The sequence below is a fragment of the Aphis gossypii genome, chromosome 1 (assembly GCF_020184175.1).
Source record: "Aphis gossypii isolate Hap1 chromosome 1, ASM2018417v2, whole genome shotgun sequence".
In the NCBI taxonomy this organism is placed as follows: Eukaryota; Metazoa; Arthropoda; class Insecta; order Hemiptera; family Aphididae; genus Aphis; species Aphis gossypii.
Genome location: NC_065530.1, coordinates 82,315,732 through 82,333,266, shown reverse-complemented (window position 1 = coordinate 82,333,266; position 17,535 = coordinate 82,315,732). Strand labels below are relative to the sequence as shown.

General features: G+C 27.7%; 1 protein-coding gene across 4 annotated transcripts in view; it reads left to right on the top strand.

The window, feature by feature from the left end:
* The window catches only part of LOC114122489 (uncharacterized), a 112,858-nt gene extending 98,820 nt beyond the window's left edge, over nucleotides 1-14,038 (top strand). For all 4 annotated transcript variants that reach the window (XM_027985165.2, XM_050210944.1, XM_027985166.2 and 1 more), the window contains one exon: nucleotides 7,183-14,038. In XM_027985165.2, coding sequence (XP_027840966.2) covers nucleotides 7,183-7,600 — 418 coding nt within the window. In that variant the 3' untranslated portion in view covers nucleotides 7,601-14,038. The remainder of the gene's footprint in view (nucleotides 1-7,182) is intronic.
* Nucleotides 14,039-17,535: the final 3,497 nt, after the last annotated feature.

Genomic DNA, 17,535 nt, shown 5'->3' with positions numbered 1-17,535 from the left:
AAATACAACACGTTTTCAAGATCGAATGGAAAAACACTGAGAAAAACAAAACATGAAACTAAATTCAATAAAAAACCACATCCATATATAACGAAACTCTGGTCTAAATCGGAAAGACGTAACCATTATAAATCGCCTTCGAATAGGGTGAGCATTTATAACTCACAACCACCTCATAGCCCAAACGATCCACCCACATGTGAATCGTGTAGAGTGGATTATACCACCAAGCACATCTTAACTGAATGCCAAAATACCAAAGACTTGAGAAATAAAACACCATACAGCACAATTAGAAGAAGCACTTCAGACCTCCAATCAAATATTAACATCAATAACTTCCTAAAGAAAACTGAACTACTTATATAATTTATTGTAAGATAAGCTAAACCTGTACTGTAAAAATAATTTAAACGAATGGCCTTAGATTCCGATGTTATAAGTACAAATAAACAAACAAAAACAACTTTGTGTTCAATCAAATTATTTATATTTTAACAGTTTTTAATGGTTTTTAATAATTGTAAAATACATAGACCGTGGACTAATTACTTAAAATTAATAATTATAATAGGTATATATTAAATATTAAATCGTTATTCTCTCATTTTCTCAATAACACGTTTATTTAAAAAATATTCGATAATGAACAATGTGTCGATCTCCACTATAATACAATTTATTATTTAGATCCATATTAAATAAATATCAAAAGTTATTTAAGGTTATTTATTTATAACTTGAGTTATTTTTAACTAAATTGTTAATTTTAAATAAGCAATTTTAATTATTTGTTAAATTAATAATAATTAATTAAAACATACTTTTTTTACAAATAAAATAAAATATTATAATCCATTAATCAACAAAATGTAATCATTAAACCAAAAATGACAAAAAATAATGGCTCAGAACAACATTAATATACTATTTTATTTACAATATTAACTGAAAAAAATATATAACTTTATGTTTGTTTAACATTACTTTTTTTTTAAGAAACAAAGAAGTTTTGGAATACATTAATTAGTTTATTAAGTATTTTAATATACAATTAATTAACGATTAACAAATTTTAAAAAGTTTTTTTAAAAAAATGAAATTATAAATGTATATGTTCATTCTTATAAACATAATTACATTAAACTATATAAATAAATTGTAATTCATATTTAACGCTCATAATTATTGTTTTACTAACTCAATAATTTAATTGCATTCAAATTTATGATAATTATACCATATAATATAACCTGGAAATAAGTAGAGTAAGACAGAATAGAGCCTAAAATCTGTTTAATGTAGATGTTTTTATAATTTTGTAATGATTAATTGATTAACTGAATTGCAATCCATGCCCAATATTGTATTACGTTTCAAGTTCATTCATCCCAGTACAGTTTTCAAAAAATATATCCATTGAAAATATTGTGAAATATATAATCCCATTATATTGTTTCGAATCCAAAATTATTTATCATGTCTAATAGCTGACATTAATTTTATATCAACAGATCTACGCCGTTCATAATAATTTCAATAATACACAATTGCACAACTATTGAGTGAAAAGTCAACTTCACGACGACCATAAAGTGTTTTATTGTGTAAAATCGAATGTAATAAAAATATTTATTACCCTTACCGTCAAGTAAATCCGGGTCGGTTACAGTTGAGTACAGTCATCCCTTCTTCCGATATTTTAACCTTTATATTGTATCTTTCAAAATGTATCAGGACGGTTGTGTAAACATCAAATTAGAGTATAATCCGACTCAGTAATTTGTATGTTATATAAATACACTATTATATAATCATTTTTAACATTGTTTAAAAATAATAAAACCTCACAATATGATAACTGATATGTATTTAAAATTTAATCTAAACATTATTAAAGCTCAGCGTTGCATAAACGGCTATTTTAAAATTTCTTAAGTATTTAGAACCACGATGGGTGATGTATAAGAAATATAAATCGTACAATTTTTGCATTGGACACTATGATGACAGTGAAAACTCTTTTCTAACTGATTCAATTTGTGTTAGGTATTATACAATTAATGTTTGAATTATAGTTCAAATATTTTTAGATTCTCAGCAGAGCGATGATGTATTGTGTTTTATAATTTTCTTTTTTTTTTTTTTTTGAAGTAGTAAAAATGTATTTTCTACTACATATTATAATTTCCTAAAAATTGTATTCTTTTTAAGCTATTTATGAACATTTTAAATTTTCTTCTTTTAGTTTTTTTTTTCTATGATAAATGATTTTAAAAAAATTAATAGTTATTTAAGCTGTTTAAATATATATACGCATGGGTTTTTTTTGTAGGCATTTGAAATTTAAATTTAGTTGAAATTAAATACCTATTTAAAAAAAGAACAACAGTTTAAATTATTTAGTTGTAATTTAAAAATATTATTCATACGGATTTGAACTTTTACGTATATTATAATAGTTATTATGTACACAATAACATTTTAAAATCATTTAGATTAATTTTATACTATTGCTTATATCACACAAAACTCTATTTACATCGTTCTACAGTAAGACAATATCAACTTAAAATTGAACAAAAAATAATAAATTAAATAAATACAATGAAAACTCCATTAAGGACACCTTCTAATTTGAGATTTTTCAAGGGAACTGGAATGTTTTCAGTTTTTTTTTAATAGAAAACCCTCCGAATAACGAACACCTAATTTTTATCTTCTCTTTTTCTCTTTTTTTAAAAAATCTGCGAAAATATTTGTACAATAAATACAAGTGAGAAATATCGTTAACAATATTTACAAATAAGTAATCATCGAGACAGTACCTATAGCCATGATCGAAAAAACCAACCGTTGTTGGAACTTCAGAGGATTTTAATCTTAATTTTAAAATAATGATTGAATAGTAGAAAACGGGCTTATATTAATATAACAATAACAAACTACTATTCCCATTTTTTTTGGATGACCGTATATAGAATATTATATGTATATTGGAGTGGTACGGAGAAAATGTTTGTCTACTACTCTATTCACTTAGACTTTAAATATTTATAACTCAACCTACTCATCTAAATTTTTATTTTTATTTATTGAAATGCTCCAAAAATATTCTTTTTCAGAATTTAAAATTTAAAATATATGTTGTCACTCAATAAATTGAAAAACTTAAAAATTATAACTATAAAAAAATATTTTAAAAAATAATAATTTTATTTCGACTGGAAATTTCGTAAACATAATACAGTCGAGTCTCGATAACTTGAATTTTAAGGGAAGTAAAAATTAATTCGACTTGTGTATTTTTCAAGTTACAAATATTGTATTCAGTGTATAGAAATTCCCTAGGGACACAAAAAAAAATTGAGTTTTCAAAAAACTATAATAGATTTTGAAATAATTAGTGTTGTTTGAAAAAAAAACACTTACAGTATATAAATATACTGTTTATCTGTATACATAATATATATATAACATGTTACTTTAAGGGATATTAACGTTAATGAATAAATTACTAATTCAATAACGATATTTCCGATCAAATTGCTTTATACGATATTAACGTAATGCCGATTAATTTCAGTCAATGATGCATTCAGTAATATTCCTTTTCTTTGGTAATGTCGATAATTCCGTCCTTCTTTAGCCAATAGTTGAAAAATCGTTCATTGAATTTGCTTGTTGAATTAGAAACTACCAACAGACCCACGTTGTAAATTCGATTTATCTAATCGGTTACTAACAATAACATACTTTCGGGCTTTATAATATTTCGACCATCGTACAAACAGTATTAAGGAAAAAATAACCATCCATCGAATACATCTATATAGAAGATACTACAGGTACACAATATAAATCCCGATTACGGACAGCTTATATGTTATATTTTTCACAGGCACGCGCACTAACACATTACATACCAAACATATACTATAGTTCCTAACTTATACCTTTAAAAGACAGATTTTTCTGTGCATTGTATACCGTAATTTTAAATTTCTAACGCAATTTAAAGTTTGTTAAAAAAAAAAAGTAAATAATTCAACATTGCCTGCCCGTCGCGATAGTGGTAATTTTCTAGTCATGTTTATAAACGTATAAATCTATATTTGATTTTTATAACATCGCCAACATTATTATAACTTAAAATATTCACGTTATTATTGGTAAATTAAATTACATGATTAAGACTCGATTTGTTTTTTTTTTTTAAATTATAATTAAGATACCTAAAATATTATACACCTTTTAATAACTTTCTAGTTTCTTTTCATTCATACTTTAGAATTGCATACATTATAATATTGATGTGCCTACCAATAATTTTTCCCTCGGTCCAATATTATGTATTCCGTCACAGACGACTACGTTACTTTATTCCTAGTCAGTCTAAACTCTAAAGTTAAATCTCTAAACTGCAACACTATTACGACTGTTCACGACGACAATTTATACCACCGGTAGGTGACTATTTTGTGCTATGCTATTCCCTCGTATTCATTTTTTCCAATTCATTTTCATAACGACTATACTGATTTTTTTTACAAATAATAAAACATTACTGTCCATAATGCACGACGTGACTAGGACGAATAATAATTTAAGACAAATTACGTTATTTTTCATATTTTGTGCAACATGATTTCATGCATTGAATACGATAAAGATATTGCAGTATTAGGACAATATATATGACGTTCCTCTATTCATAACGAAATAAATATAATACTCTCTGAATGCACAACCATCGTATCCAAGTATCACGTATAACCATGATATTATTCAAAAGTAAAAACTAATAAATGAAAAAATTCAACGACAGGTACATTTTGCTCCACTTCGATGTTATCAATTTTTTCGTCTCAATTGTCACTAAAAACTTTTTGATATACACTAAAGATTAACTACGTGTTTCATACAAGTTGTTTTCGCCGTGTTTTCTTAATATTAGATAAGTTTTCCAATACTTAGAATTTATAAAATATTAGTTATTATGACACATACTTAACATAAACATAATTTACACAGCGGGTCATAAACAAATAGTATTAAAGTATCATAAAATGTACAGTTTATTTATGAAATTCATCGATTATTTTAGTATGATGAAGACGTAGTGATGCAATTTTTACCAAAAAATGTGATGACATGAATGTCGAGATCGAGGCCGATAAAAAATAGAAATAGTGGATTTTTATTAATAATTATAAATTGATATTATTTATCGATTACCTAACCAAAAAGCCAACTAGTTCTATTGCTGAAGAAATATTAGCGTTTGGTGTATTCAGATTAAGATTCCTGATTACAACTACAAATGTTTATTTTTTCAATTATTTATTATTATTCGCATTATTTATTTTATTCATCAAGCAATTAATGAGTTTCTTTATAATAATTAAAATATAATAGTCATAAATTATAATAAATTAATATTTTTAATTTGATTTAAATCTCGAGGTGGGGTAGTAATTTGAAACAATGATATGGAAATCAAACGGCAAACACCGTACTTATGTCAATACATTTATTTTTATTTTTTTGGTGGGTAAATCCTTAAGACAAGTTTTTCAATTATATTTACAGTTTTTCATCTATTTTTTATCTTCCTCTGTTTCTCTTGGTTGCACTCTGGATCCTAATAACACAATTTTCGCATTTTAAGCGAGATCTTGCCAAGGATCGCTTTACTACCGGGCTGTTAATAATTACGGTCATCGATAATGATGCCTACTTTCTCCATGCATGTCCTGCCAATTTTAGTCTTCTCGATGAAATTTTTTTTGTAACAGCTGACGTTGACACGTTTCCTACAGAGAAACTTTGACACTTACACAGTTGCATAATAAGAAACAACACTCCGTTAAAAAATGATACTTTATTGGTTTTTTAATATAGAAAATAGTTATTAATTAATTATTATTGAACTAAATATTACGATGAAACAGATTTAAGTGTTTTATATTATACCTGTGAAAAATAAAATTATAAAAGTTTAAAGGAAAAGCGTCTTTAAAAAAGAGCCCTCCTAGGGATCGTATAACGGATATGAAGACCAGACTTGCCGTCAATCGACAGCAAGTGACGGGTCACGTAATAACGACTTCTTCCGCCGCAGAACCCGACCAATGTTTTTTTATATTACGTATTATTATTAACAAAGAAAACCACGAATAGTAGGACGCTGAAAAAGGTCCTGGAGTTCTTAGTTATATATTTCATTCCAATCTCTAAACTAGAATTAAAGAATCTGCATCTTCATTCTTCATAACATGTAATCCGTGGCTTTTTGGAAAATTAATATAAATCTACAGTCATTGTAGACCCATAAATTATAAACTAAAATGCAATTTTAGTTTTTTTTATACTACGTTATAATTTATTTTGCAGTTGAACATAGTTATAACTCAAAATAGTTAATACCTCAAAATTTTTCCTCGGTCTCTAGAATTTTCTATGCGAAACAATGGGAAAAATTTTGTTTAACTTGAATATTTTCATAAATAACTCAGTTTTGATTTTTTTAATTTATACATTTTTAAAATTATACATAATTTATTAATAGTAAATACATGCATAGTATAATAAATACAAATAGTTATTAATATATTGTACTGTTTTAAATAACATACATACTTTGAAGTTTTGTTTTTGGTTTTTTGGATAACTCGAATTCTTGGATAATTTTAACTTTTTTACTGGTCCTTTCAACTTTGAGTTAACAAAGTTTGACTGTATATATATTTCATATTTATACTATGATGATATTATGAGTTAAAAAATATACTAGTCGTTTTTTATACGGTAGTGGGTTTTTTTTTATCTCGACCATTGTCGTTGCTCCTTAAAAATCATTGTTTTGCAATACCTATTTTTTTTTCAAAACGGCTCAATTACACGAAAAGGTTCTCGACCACTGTTCCAGACCGATCATGACGGTCTAATTTTTCTTTCGAAAACTTCTCACTAATTCATACATCTGTTTTCCTGAGTGGTCCAATCCATAGAACACACCGTACTGAGCCCTAGTCACCCACCTGTGCAGTGCACCTCGAATTTTAAATTTTTTGATATAATGATGATAATAATAATACAATATTTATTGATGTCGGAAAGGATTGTGTAATTTGACAATATAATAATATAACATAATCGGTTTCTTGTATATGATGACAGGCGCGAGATCACAGCTCTGCAGGCCGAAAACTACAGCCTGGAACGGCAGCTGTTCAGCTACCAGAAGAGCATGTCGCTCGTGCAGAGTCGGGGAACCACGTACTCGGACGATCTGGACCCGGCGGACGTCGGAGACGGCGACGGCGGAGGCGTCCCGGTGGACGATCGCGACGTCCAGCTGCATCATCAGCATCAGCATCAGCATCAAGGCGGCGGCGGCGGAGGAAGCGGCGGCAGTGCGTTCTACGACGACGGAGCTCCGCTGCAGTCCTCGGTCGTCGTCGGCCCGGACGGCTACCCTGTGGCCCAGCACCACCAGCACCACCATCAACAGCAGCAGCATACGCCGCACCATCAAATCCACCATCACCACCCTCTGCCGCAACCGCCCCAGCAGCACCATCACCACCATCCATGAGGTCGGCTGCCGTTCCACGAGACCGACGACGACGGCCACCGTCACGTGCCGCACTACCGGCACTCGGACGGCGGCGGCGGCCCGGCCACGTGGACGTCGATGGCCAGCAACGCGGTCACTACAGTGTTCAAAAAGGCCCAAAGGCGTTTCAGCGTCATACTCTACAACAACAACAACAACCCCGTGTGAACGTGCCAAAAATTTTTTTTGAAAAAACCACATTTACGTTTAAATATTTTATATACTTACTCGCAGTACGCCAGCTCGTATACAGTAATATGGTTTTGATTTTAACTCGATAAAATTTAATAATAATATTATATATTAAGTAGAAAGGTGTGTGTCATGTTACATGATAATGTCGCGTTTGGTATTTATTTTTTTCCGTTTTAGCCTCTTGTCGTGTAGGCGTATATTACAATATTTCACTAGGTATACACATATTATTATTATACGCGTAAGTAGTAAATGGTTGAGAAATCGAGAGAGGGAGCTCCCCACCGACTTTCTTGACCGTCAAACTTCGACCGACAAAATATTATATACGTATAATTACCGTGAGTATTTCAAACTATAACTACTGCAAAAAATGGTTCAAAACGAATATATTTTCTTTTTTTTTTTGGCACTACGTTTATTGTATATATAATGTGTATATAATCATAATAATACTTATCACAAAAACCGTCACGCATAATATAATAATATATTCATGTATATTATAGGTATATTATGCAGGTTAAAACATGCCCGTAGGTAAAATAATAATTAATAATATATACATACGTGAAAAATAAATATTAAAAAATTGTAAAAAAAATATATATATCTCGAAGCAGAAAAAAATATATAATATAATTTTTGAATTTCATGTAAAATTATCCAAATTGAAAATCCTTTGTTTTTGTTGATTTTTTTTTAATTATCCAAGATTTTCAGCAGACTCATTTACTTACAAACTTACACATTTTACTCTGATAATTTATCAGATTTCTCAGATCACCATGATTGTATTTATTTTACTTATTTATCATACCTGAATTCACTGAAATCATAGAAAGCTCTTGGCTCTTATTAAATCATAATGTAAATAATACTACAAAAAGTACTTCTTTAAGAATACCAATTATTTTTAAAGCCTCAATTTAATATAATAAACATCATTAAAATATTGCTATATTCGTTGTAAATATTTATCATTATGCTTTAAAACGTTTGAATTTATATTATTATCTTATTATGTTAAGTCTTCTAATTGTCTCATATTTTCAGTTTTATTTAATTTGTTTGCTCGAAAGACAATCCAATATCGTTCAACAATACATATTTTAGGTCATAGAAAAGTGGCATTGTTCACATGAAGTAATTTTGTATTTAAAATACAATTAATGATTGTAAATTCAATCATGTTATCTATAAAATCTCTTCATACCAAAATTATACATTTATACGTTATTATGCACTTCCACATTTAATAAATATTTTATCAATGGCTTTCCACCAAAGTACTTAGTAATCTAATTATTAAATAATTTATTATTAATGTATAAATATAGAACCAATAATAACAATATGGATAGTATCTAGGGTTGATATAACAGTCTGCATATATATCGATACTTTATATTATTCTTTTTCATATAAGGAAAAATACAAACAAAAAGTGCAAAAGTGCAAAACGACTTTTCCCTGTTATTCTTCTCTCATTTTTCTACCGATGAAATTATATTATAATATAATATATTACTTACCTTTAAATCGAATAATATCAAATAACTTATACAACTTAATATCGCGTTATACCAACTTTTTTGTGGTGAAATTTGATCATCAAAACATTTTGTCTAAATTTAACATGTTTTTATATTATCAATCGTAAATTATTCGTTTAATAATTGATCTCGTTTTTGGAATGGTTAACACTAGAATATTAAAAATAAAACAATTCCAATGTTCATAGCTTATTACTACGTAATTTTAGATTGATCCTCGTTTTGACAATATTCGAAATATAATTTCATTGTTTACTTCATTATGTGTGCTTTACGATAAATTTTAGATCATCGCAAATTCGATTATTTTGTAATATAATAAACCATTGAATAATTCTATTGTACATGCTATACTCAATAATTCATAGATTATTTTTTATTTTCAATATTTATAAGTTCTCATACCAAATTATGATTTAAATGTATTATGTGTAGGGAAGTTTCGATCAGTTTTTCATATCCTTTCATTTCCAGCCTGTGTATGATTTTTTTTATTTATTTAGTTTTTATTTATTATTAAAAATTTATGTTCACATTTCTTTTGATCATCTGTATTTAATTAATTTGCAATGGAACACGTGATATTTATATTTTATAATAACATGCTGATAGAACAATTATTTAACTATCATAACAAAGTTCTACATCCTCATATCAAGTTAGAGGAAGATTATATAAAATATATTTGATGAACCAAACAACTTTTCAAAATGTCTATACATAACACATGCAGGCAGTAAAACAAATCCATCCAAAAACTATTCATTAAAATTTTCACCTTTTTTAAAAATCAGGAAAATAATTTTAATTGACAAGCAATCGTAGGTATAACACAAAATATAAGAACATTTCATCGAATATTAAGACAAAATTACGTATAAATCGATGCAACGAGTTTTCTATAAAGTATAATACATTTTCCACATGATTTTATACTGAATTTAAAACCTAGAGAGGTGAATTTCTTGTAAAACGTTGATATTAACAATAAATGAGAAGTATTAAATATACATAATAAGACAATTTTTCGCAGAAATATAACTTCAAACAATTTTTTATCCTTTTATTCATATTTTAAATTCTAAAGAGCCAGTTCATTTTGAATAGTGTACACTATTTTTAGTATAATAAGTAAATATTAATTTTTGAGTTATATTTAATTTTTTATGTTGGTATTAATTATTTATACTATCAACAAAATATGCAATACTTCTGAACACTTTAAAGATAATGTTTCAATATTATTAAGTAATAATAATATAATATACTAATACTTACTAAGTATATATTTCTACCTACCTAAAAACGTACTGCGTCTTAATAGACATAACTATTTTTCTGTTTTATATGTATAGGTACCTAGTTAAACCATTAGCGGTTTATTAAGAAATTAATTTTAAATGTAGAAGCTGACAACAAAACCTTCTGTCGTATGTGTAAGTTTATTAATTTTACGTTTGGTATTTTTGGAATGTTCGACTACCTATATTATGTTTTGCATTGAACCTTTTACGGTCCTAGTTTTACAAATACTTTTAAAATACGAGGCTGAATTTCACATGGGATTAATTGGATTAACCCTATAAAACCGTATAGAAGTTTGCAAAATTAAATTGTTATGGTGATGATTTAGAAACTTTGTAGATAGAAAACAATGAACTACCTACTCCTTTAAATTCTTATATAATAGGTATCGTAGATTTTATTCGAATGGTAAAATTGCCGTTGTACTATTTTTTTCTTAACTTAATGTTGTTACGTCGCAAGGACCTAATATTATTGGATTATTAGTTAACTATTTTATTATTATTATCATTGATAATGATAATAATGTTTAGCACAAGCAGGGATCTTTGTATCTCTGTATTTCATGACGGTCAGTACACAGGCCCACGTGTTCACTAAAATGAGCACGAAAAATTTAAGCGAAAAATTCTAAAAAAATATTTAGTACACGTTTGTCGGAAAGTATTTTAAAGGTTTCCCCATACGTATATACGATATTGTATTATAGGTATACGTACGGTAATCATAAACCGACTCGAAAAGTTTTTTTTTATATATTCGGGACACGTATCATACATTCAAACGCCCAAAACTACAATTTTGGGGTTTTGACTTGAATTTTCTATGTTTATTTTTCTCCATTTTTGATCTAGTACCAAAATATTTAAGACACGTGTTGTCGTCATCGTCGTCGTCGTCTGACTACAACGATTCCATTACTCTCGCGACAAGCCCACGAATATACTTTTCTTGTTTTTTTTTTATTTTTTACTAATATTTCGTTCTCTCACGATCTTCTCGTGAACTCGCGTATTATAGGTCGGTGCATTAATATACATTTATTCTCCGGCATACCTTATGTTGGTACGAGCACGCGTCTTAGACGATCGATTTATACGGAAATGCATGATATTATAGTACAATAGTATATTATATTATAACGATGTATATAGATTAAATTTATTTTTTCTAACGCTTATAAAAAATGTTTGACTATATTTACTACTTGAAACTCCAAAGATTAGTATTTTTAATTAGACAAATCATTTATTTTTATCCGCATTTAGACGGTAAACCTACAAACATTATTTAACGTTAATATATTATAGAATATATCTATGGGGCTACGCATTCAACGATTAGAGAAGGTATACGAATTGTTTATTCCGAACGCTACAAACATATATTTCAACCACCTCAAACCAATGTCATATTTTATGTAGGTACCTACATATAATATCCGCTGTTGTGACAAATGTATTCGAAGTATAAAATATATTTTTATTGTGTATGCAAAGTACAAAATACCAAAACTAAAAATACGTAACACTTTAAACACCGGATGTGTCCGTAAAGTAGGCACCTACTTTAAAGTTGTATATAAGAACATTTTCGATAGATGCTATTTACATTTTTTAAATATTAAGCTAATAAACGTCCTGATTTTAGTTTTTATAGTATTTGCTGCTTGTTATAGCAGACTTAAGTAACTGCGTGTAGAACTGTTTGCCACGCTGTTACAAAAGTACATCGGACGACCGACAAAGTACTATTATAATATTAAATATTATAGTATTAATTAACATATTTATTTTGAAAAAAAACTATTATTATTATTTTTTTTTTTTTTAACATATTATGTATTATATTGTATTCTTAAAAATAGTTTTATTTCGATAATATTCTAGTTACACTTTTATATTTAACGTGGGACGTACACACCACCCTACAGGTTATACGAAAGCTGTTTTTTCCTATCGATATATTATGTTTCTCGCATTTGTCGACAGTTCCTACAGTCGAATATCCTTAAAACTCTGTTTGGTTTATCTAAGGAAGTTTTTTAGGATATAATTCCGGTCGAGCAGACATATGCGGGTAGTATCGCGGAAAAAATCAATGAGAAGAAAAACTTTTCGTGAGCGTTCTTCTGTTCCTTACAATATCCCATATATTTCACATTTACGGCGAATTTCTCAATGCTACGCCTGGCATGAATTTATATAGAATATTAATATAAAAATAAACTTATTTTTTTATAATGCTACTCTTGTACTTTCTACGTAGACGTATATGTGTGTATATCTAAGCTATAAACGTTAAGTGATCCTTAAAAGCTGCACTGTTCGATTATACAAAAATATATATTTGTATGTATGTAATATAATATAATAATGTGTATTATGTATATATACATATATGTATATTACCATCAGCATTTTGACCACTATTTATCTGTCAATTAAAACGATTTTTAAAATAATGATTCTTACTTATAAGTACTTATTGTGATATCGATTTGTTTCTATTTATATTTTATAATCATATATTATTACGTACACTATAGGTGTACACTGTACGCGTTTATGAATATTATTATTATTATTATTATTATATGTCATATAAGAATATTATATGACAGTTCATTATTAAATACAACGGCTCTAAAAATAAATTACATATTGAAATCAACACGACAATACCGTTTTAGTCCTCGGAACTCGGACCACTGGATTTTCGTTTTCAACCGTTCGCGTTTGACATGCTCGTTTCCTGCGTTTCTACTGAATAATATAATAATATTATGTTCTAATAAAGATGCATAATATAGACGTATAGTTAGTGGTTTTGCGGTTCAACTGCAACCATATAGATACCGTACTGGTTGGTCGTTTCTACCGACCCATACATTTAGGTAATGCGTTATGCATATCTCCTTACCCATCAATTTCGTTTTGGACGAGTAAATATCACTTCGAGAACCCAACTATACCGATGCGTGTTGTAGATACATAATGTACGTTGCCTAATAATTATCATGTTATTTCATGTTGTTAATTACTAAAGTGGGGCTCAAGCTCATCTGACCCGACGACGACCGGTGTCGTCATTGACAATCTTTTCATACCTAATAATTATTCCCTTCATCGGGGACTACTTCAGGTGTTACGCGTTGATTTTATAATATGTAATACATTATTATGATGTTAATAATTATTATATTATGTTTATATTATTATTCGATACACTTCGCTGATTGATCAATATTCTTTACACAAAACTTAAATTGTTCTAATTTTTATCATTATTGTTAAACATTTTAATTATACGAAAATAATGTACTATTATTATCTAAAATAAACCAACAATAGTCTGTTTACTATTGCATATTCTATTCAAATAGCTTTTGTCTCCAGCAAGGCGTTAAACATACTGAATTGGTATACGGACTACGGAGTTTCTAATGATATTTTTTACGCACGACTAAAGCACAGAGCACACGCTCGATTTGCGAATGTCATGATATGTTTTGAATGAAACCAACAAAGGTAAGTTAAGTCATATTTTATACGTTCCTAAAGATCCAGAAGTAAATAACATATTCCATTTACAATTTTTACCCACATAAATAAGTTTTTCTCCAAAGTAATGTAAAACGCTATGCTTATGACTTACGGTATATACATGTTGTGGTAAAAAGCAAATTATATTTTCGTTTTTATTTCATTCCACTCTTTCTATATTTGCATCCATATCTTTTCATTTACAAACACTCACATATATTAAATCTAGGGATACATATTTATGAAAAAAAAAAATAGAAAATATAATAATTTATTATATTAAATGAATACATAAATAATATTCTGAGTGGTGCAAGTAAAATTATAGTTTTCGAATTTAGACAATAGTTTATAATTTTTGTATATAAGTATTAGTTATGTCTACACTTGTAGTAAATATTTAGAGTTAGTTAAATTTTCAAAAGTTACATTTTTTTAGTCATATGTGAATAACCGTGCAATCTTTTTCAAATTCTGAGTAAAACAACTAATAGGTATTTACTTTAAAATATATTGATTTCTTTAAAATTAATCACAGTTTTCTGTCGATACTATTACACGATTTAAAACAGTGAGCAAGTGGGTACAGCTTGCTGTAGATTAGGTGTCGAGTGGATCACTTTACCGCTTTTATAGGACAGGTATATTAAATTTAAATTCAATCATAATATATCGTTGTATATAAAAAACGATTCTGAGCGGAGACGGCTTTTTCAGCCTATATTCCGTGAAATTCTTTTTTTATATAGCTATTTTTTTATTATTAGCATCTGGTAAAAAAAATCTTTTACGGGTCAACAATTACGATACTTTTGTCAAAATATTAAATTATACATTTGACAATTAATAATAAAGCCGTATATATTATACATAATTGAAAGAGAGGAGAAAATAAAATAATAATAATACAGATACCTAATATTATCTTATTATAGCGAGTGATATAATTAGGGTAAATATTGAAAATTGAATTAAGATGATTATTATGATGAGGAGAATTTATTTATAAGAATGTTGAGAAAGAAAAGCGGAGGGTTTAATTAAGTTCTAATTTTGGTCAGAAAATTTTAAATACAAATACTGTTGCAGGTTAAGCTGCAGTTATGTTATAGTTTACAATGATTTTGCATTGAGTTTGATGATGTGACGATGAGTGCTAGAGTCATGTGTTTGAGGTTCTTATTCTTTTTTGAGCCTTGTTTAGTTTTTAGTTTTTTTTTTTTGATTGGGTCAATTTTTTGTGAGATGCATAAAGCACATTTAGAAGGGAACCGAGTGCCCCAACTCCGCCAGAGCATCTGTGATAAAATTGTAGAACGGCAATGATTACAAATAACATGTAGTGAAAAGGAAAGGTATGAAATTCTGTAGGCAATGTTACTTTTTATATGCTTAAATATTATAAAGAAGTTAATTAAAAATGATGATATGAACTTGCATGAAAAATTATCAATACCCGTGAGCTATATTAATTTGTTGTGGAATTTTGAAAAATTGCTGACGTTCTTTAGATAGATCGCCGGCGAGTGAATGGACTTGGAAACGTTCTTGAATAGAGATAGTTTTTCACACTCAACTATATTGTTATTGGACGGAAATACGTCAGATTCAGTCTCACCATCTGTCGTTGATTAAACAGCATAACGATTGAGTGAAATTAAAAATTTGATTATTTTACTCGGTGTTAAGGGGGACTGGAATGCGATTATGTGAAGACAAATTCCGTATTGAATTCGTTGCAATAAGTGATTGAGACGATGACGATATGACATAATAATATATAAACTGGACGTATAGCATTACATACTTGTTATTAATTATATATTGCGTAATAACTAAATGGAATATGAACACTATAGGACGTTAAAGATATGGACCGCGATAACACACGAACACCCACGATGGTATCAGAAACTGCACTGTGTACAGCTATTAAAGTCGTTTATTTTACTTTTAGTATTAAGGTAAGTTGATATAAGTTTTTTCAAAAATATTAAATTTAATATATTATTTGTACCCATTTAGTTATTAAAATAATATGTATTTATACCATATTATAAAAACTTATATAATGGCGTTGGTATAATAATTAAAACATTTCCATTTTTTCAGTTTAGATTCTTTAAGCTCGTAGAGAAATTACACTACAGAACCGTCAAAACTATTTAAAAATATATACAAAACCACATATATTATTATTGTAATTTGTTATATTATAATTGTTATTATTTTAAAATTCAATATTATACTACACGTATTTATCTCATTTTGAAGTATAAGAAGTAAAATAACAGCAATTATTTTTATTTTTATTTAATTTTTTTATCTTAGTAGGTCTTTAGGCCACTGTCTTTTGAGTCTTCTATGTACCCTACCGGAAAATGAGATGAAGTATAGCTGTTTTAGTTACTGCGAAAGTTTAAATTATTATGAAATTTAAAGTGTAATATAATTTTACTATTTGATTAAAGGTAGGAATTTTTAGGTCTTTGTGAAGATTATTGTTTGTGAAATACCAAGGAGAATAAATTACTAGTCGTGCGCAGATAGATCGAAGCGCCTGAAGTGTTTTGGCTTTTCAGAACCCCATAACTGAATACCGTATGTCCAAACTGTTTAACTTATTGACTTGTTTATAATAAGTTTATTTGATGATAATTATTTTTATTTATAGATATTGTTTACTAATTATTTCTGATTTTATTGATTTTATTTACTGATTAATATATGAACATAGAGTATTTTCTAAAAAAATTATAATTAAATAATAATTTTAATTCATCTACGTCTTCAATTTAAATGAATACAATTTTTTTTTTTTTTAATGGGTATTTGAAAATGTAAATAATTTTATATCCACAGCTGAAAAAAAAATATTATTGCCAATTATTTTAAGTGGGTATTCTTATGAAGACAAGTTGACAATATGTTTGTTATAGTAACAATTAACAACCAAACATATTTACACAGACCTAACTACAACACAGTCATTTCTGAAGATTATTATTAAATAGCAATTGTTATACGTTCTGGATCAATAACAATATTTATAATAAAAGGACTGTCATTATTGCAGGTTGTTTTTTAAATAGATAAAAAAAGCGTTTATTTTAAATGTCATGTATTTATGTGTTTCTTTTTTGTGTATTTTATAATTTTATGAAATTTATTTTTGCGAACATTTCTCTTACATATAAAATAAAAAATAGATCATAATTATTACATAATTTTAATTTAAAATGAAAAGTGTTTGATATTTTTTATTATTTGTTATTTAGTGTTTGCTTCTTAATAATTAAATTTTAAATTGTTT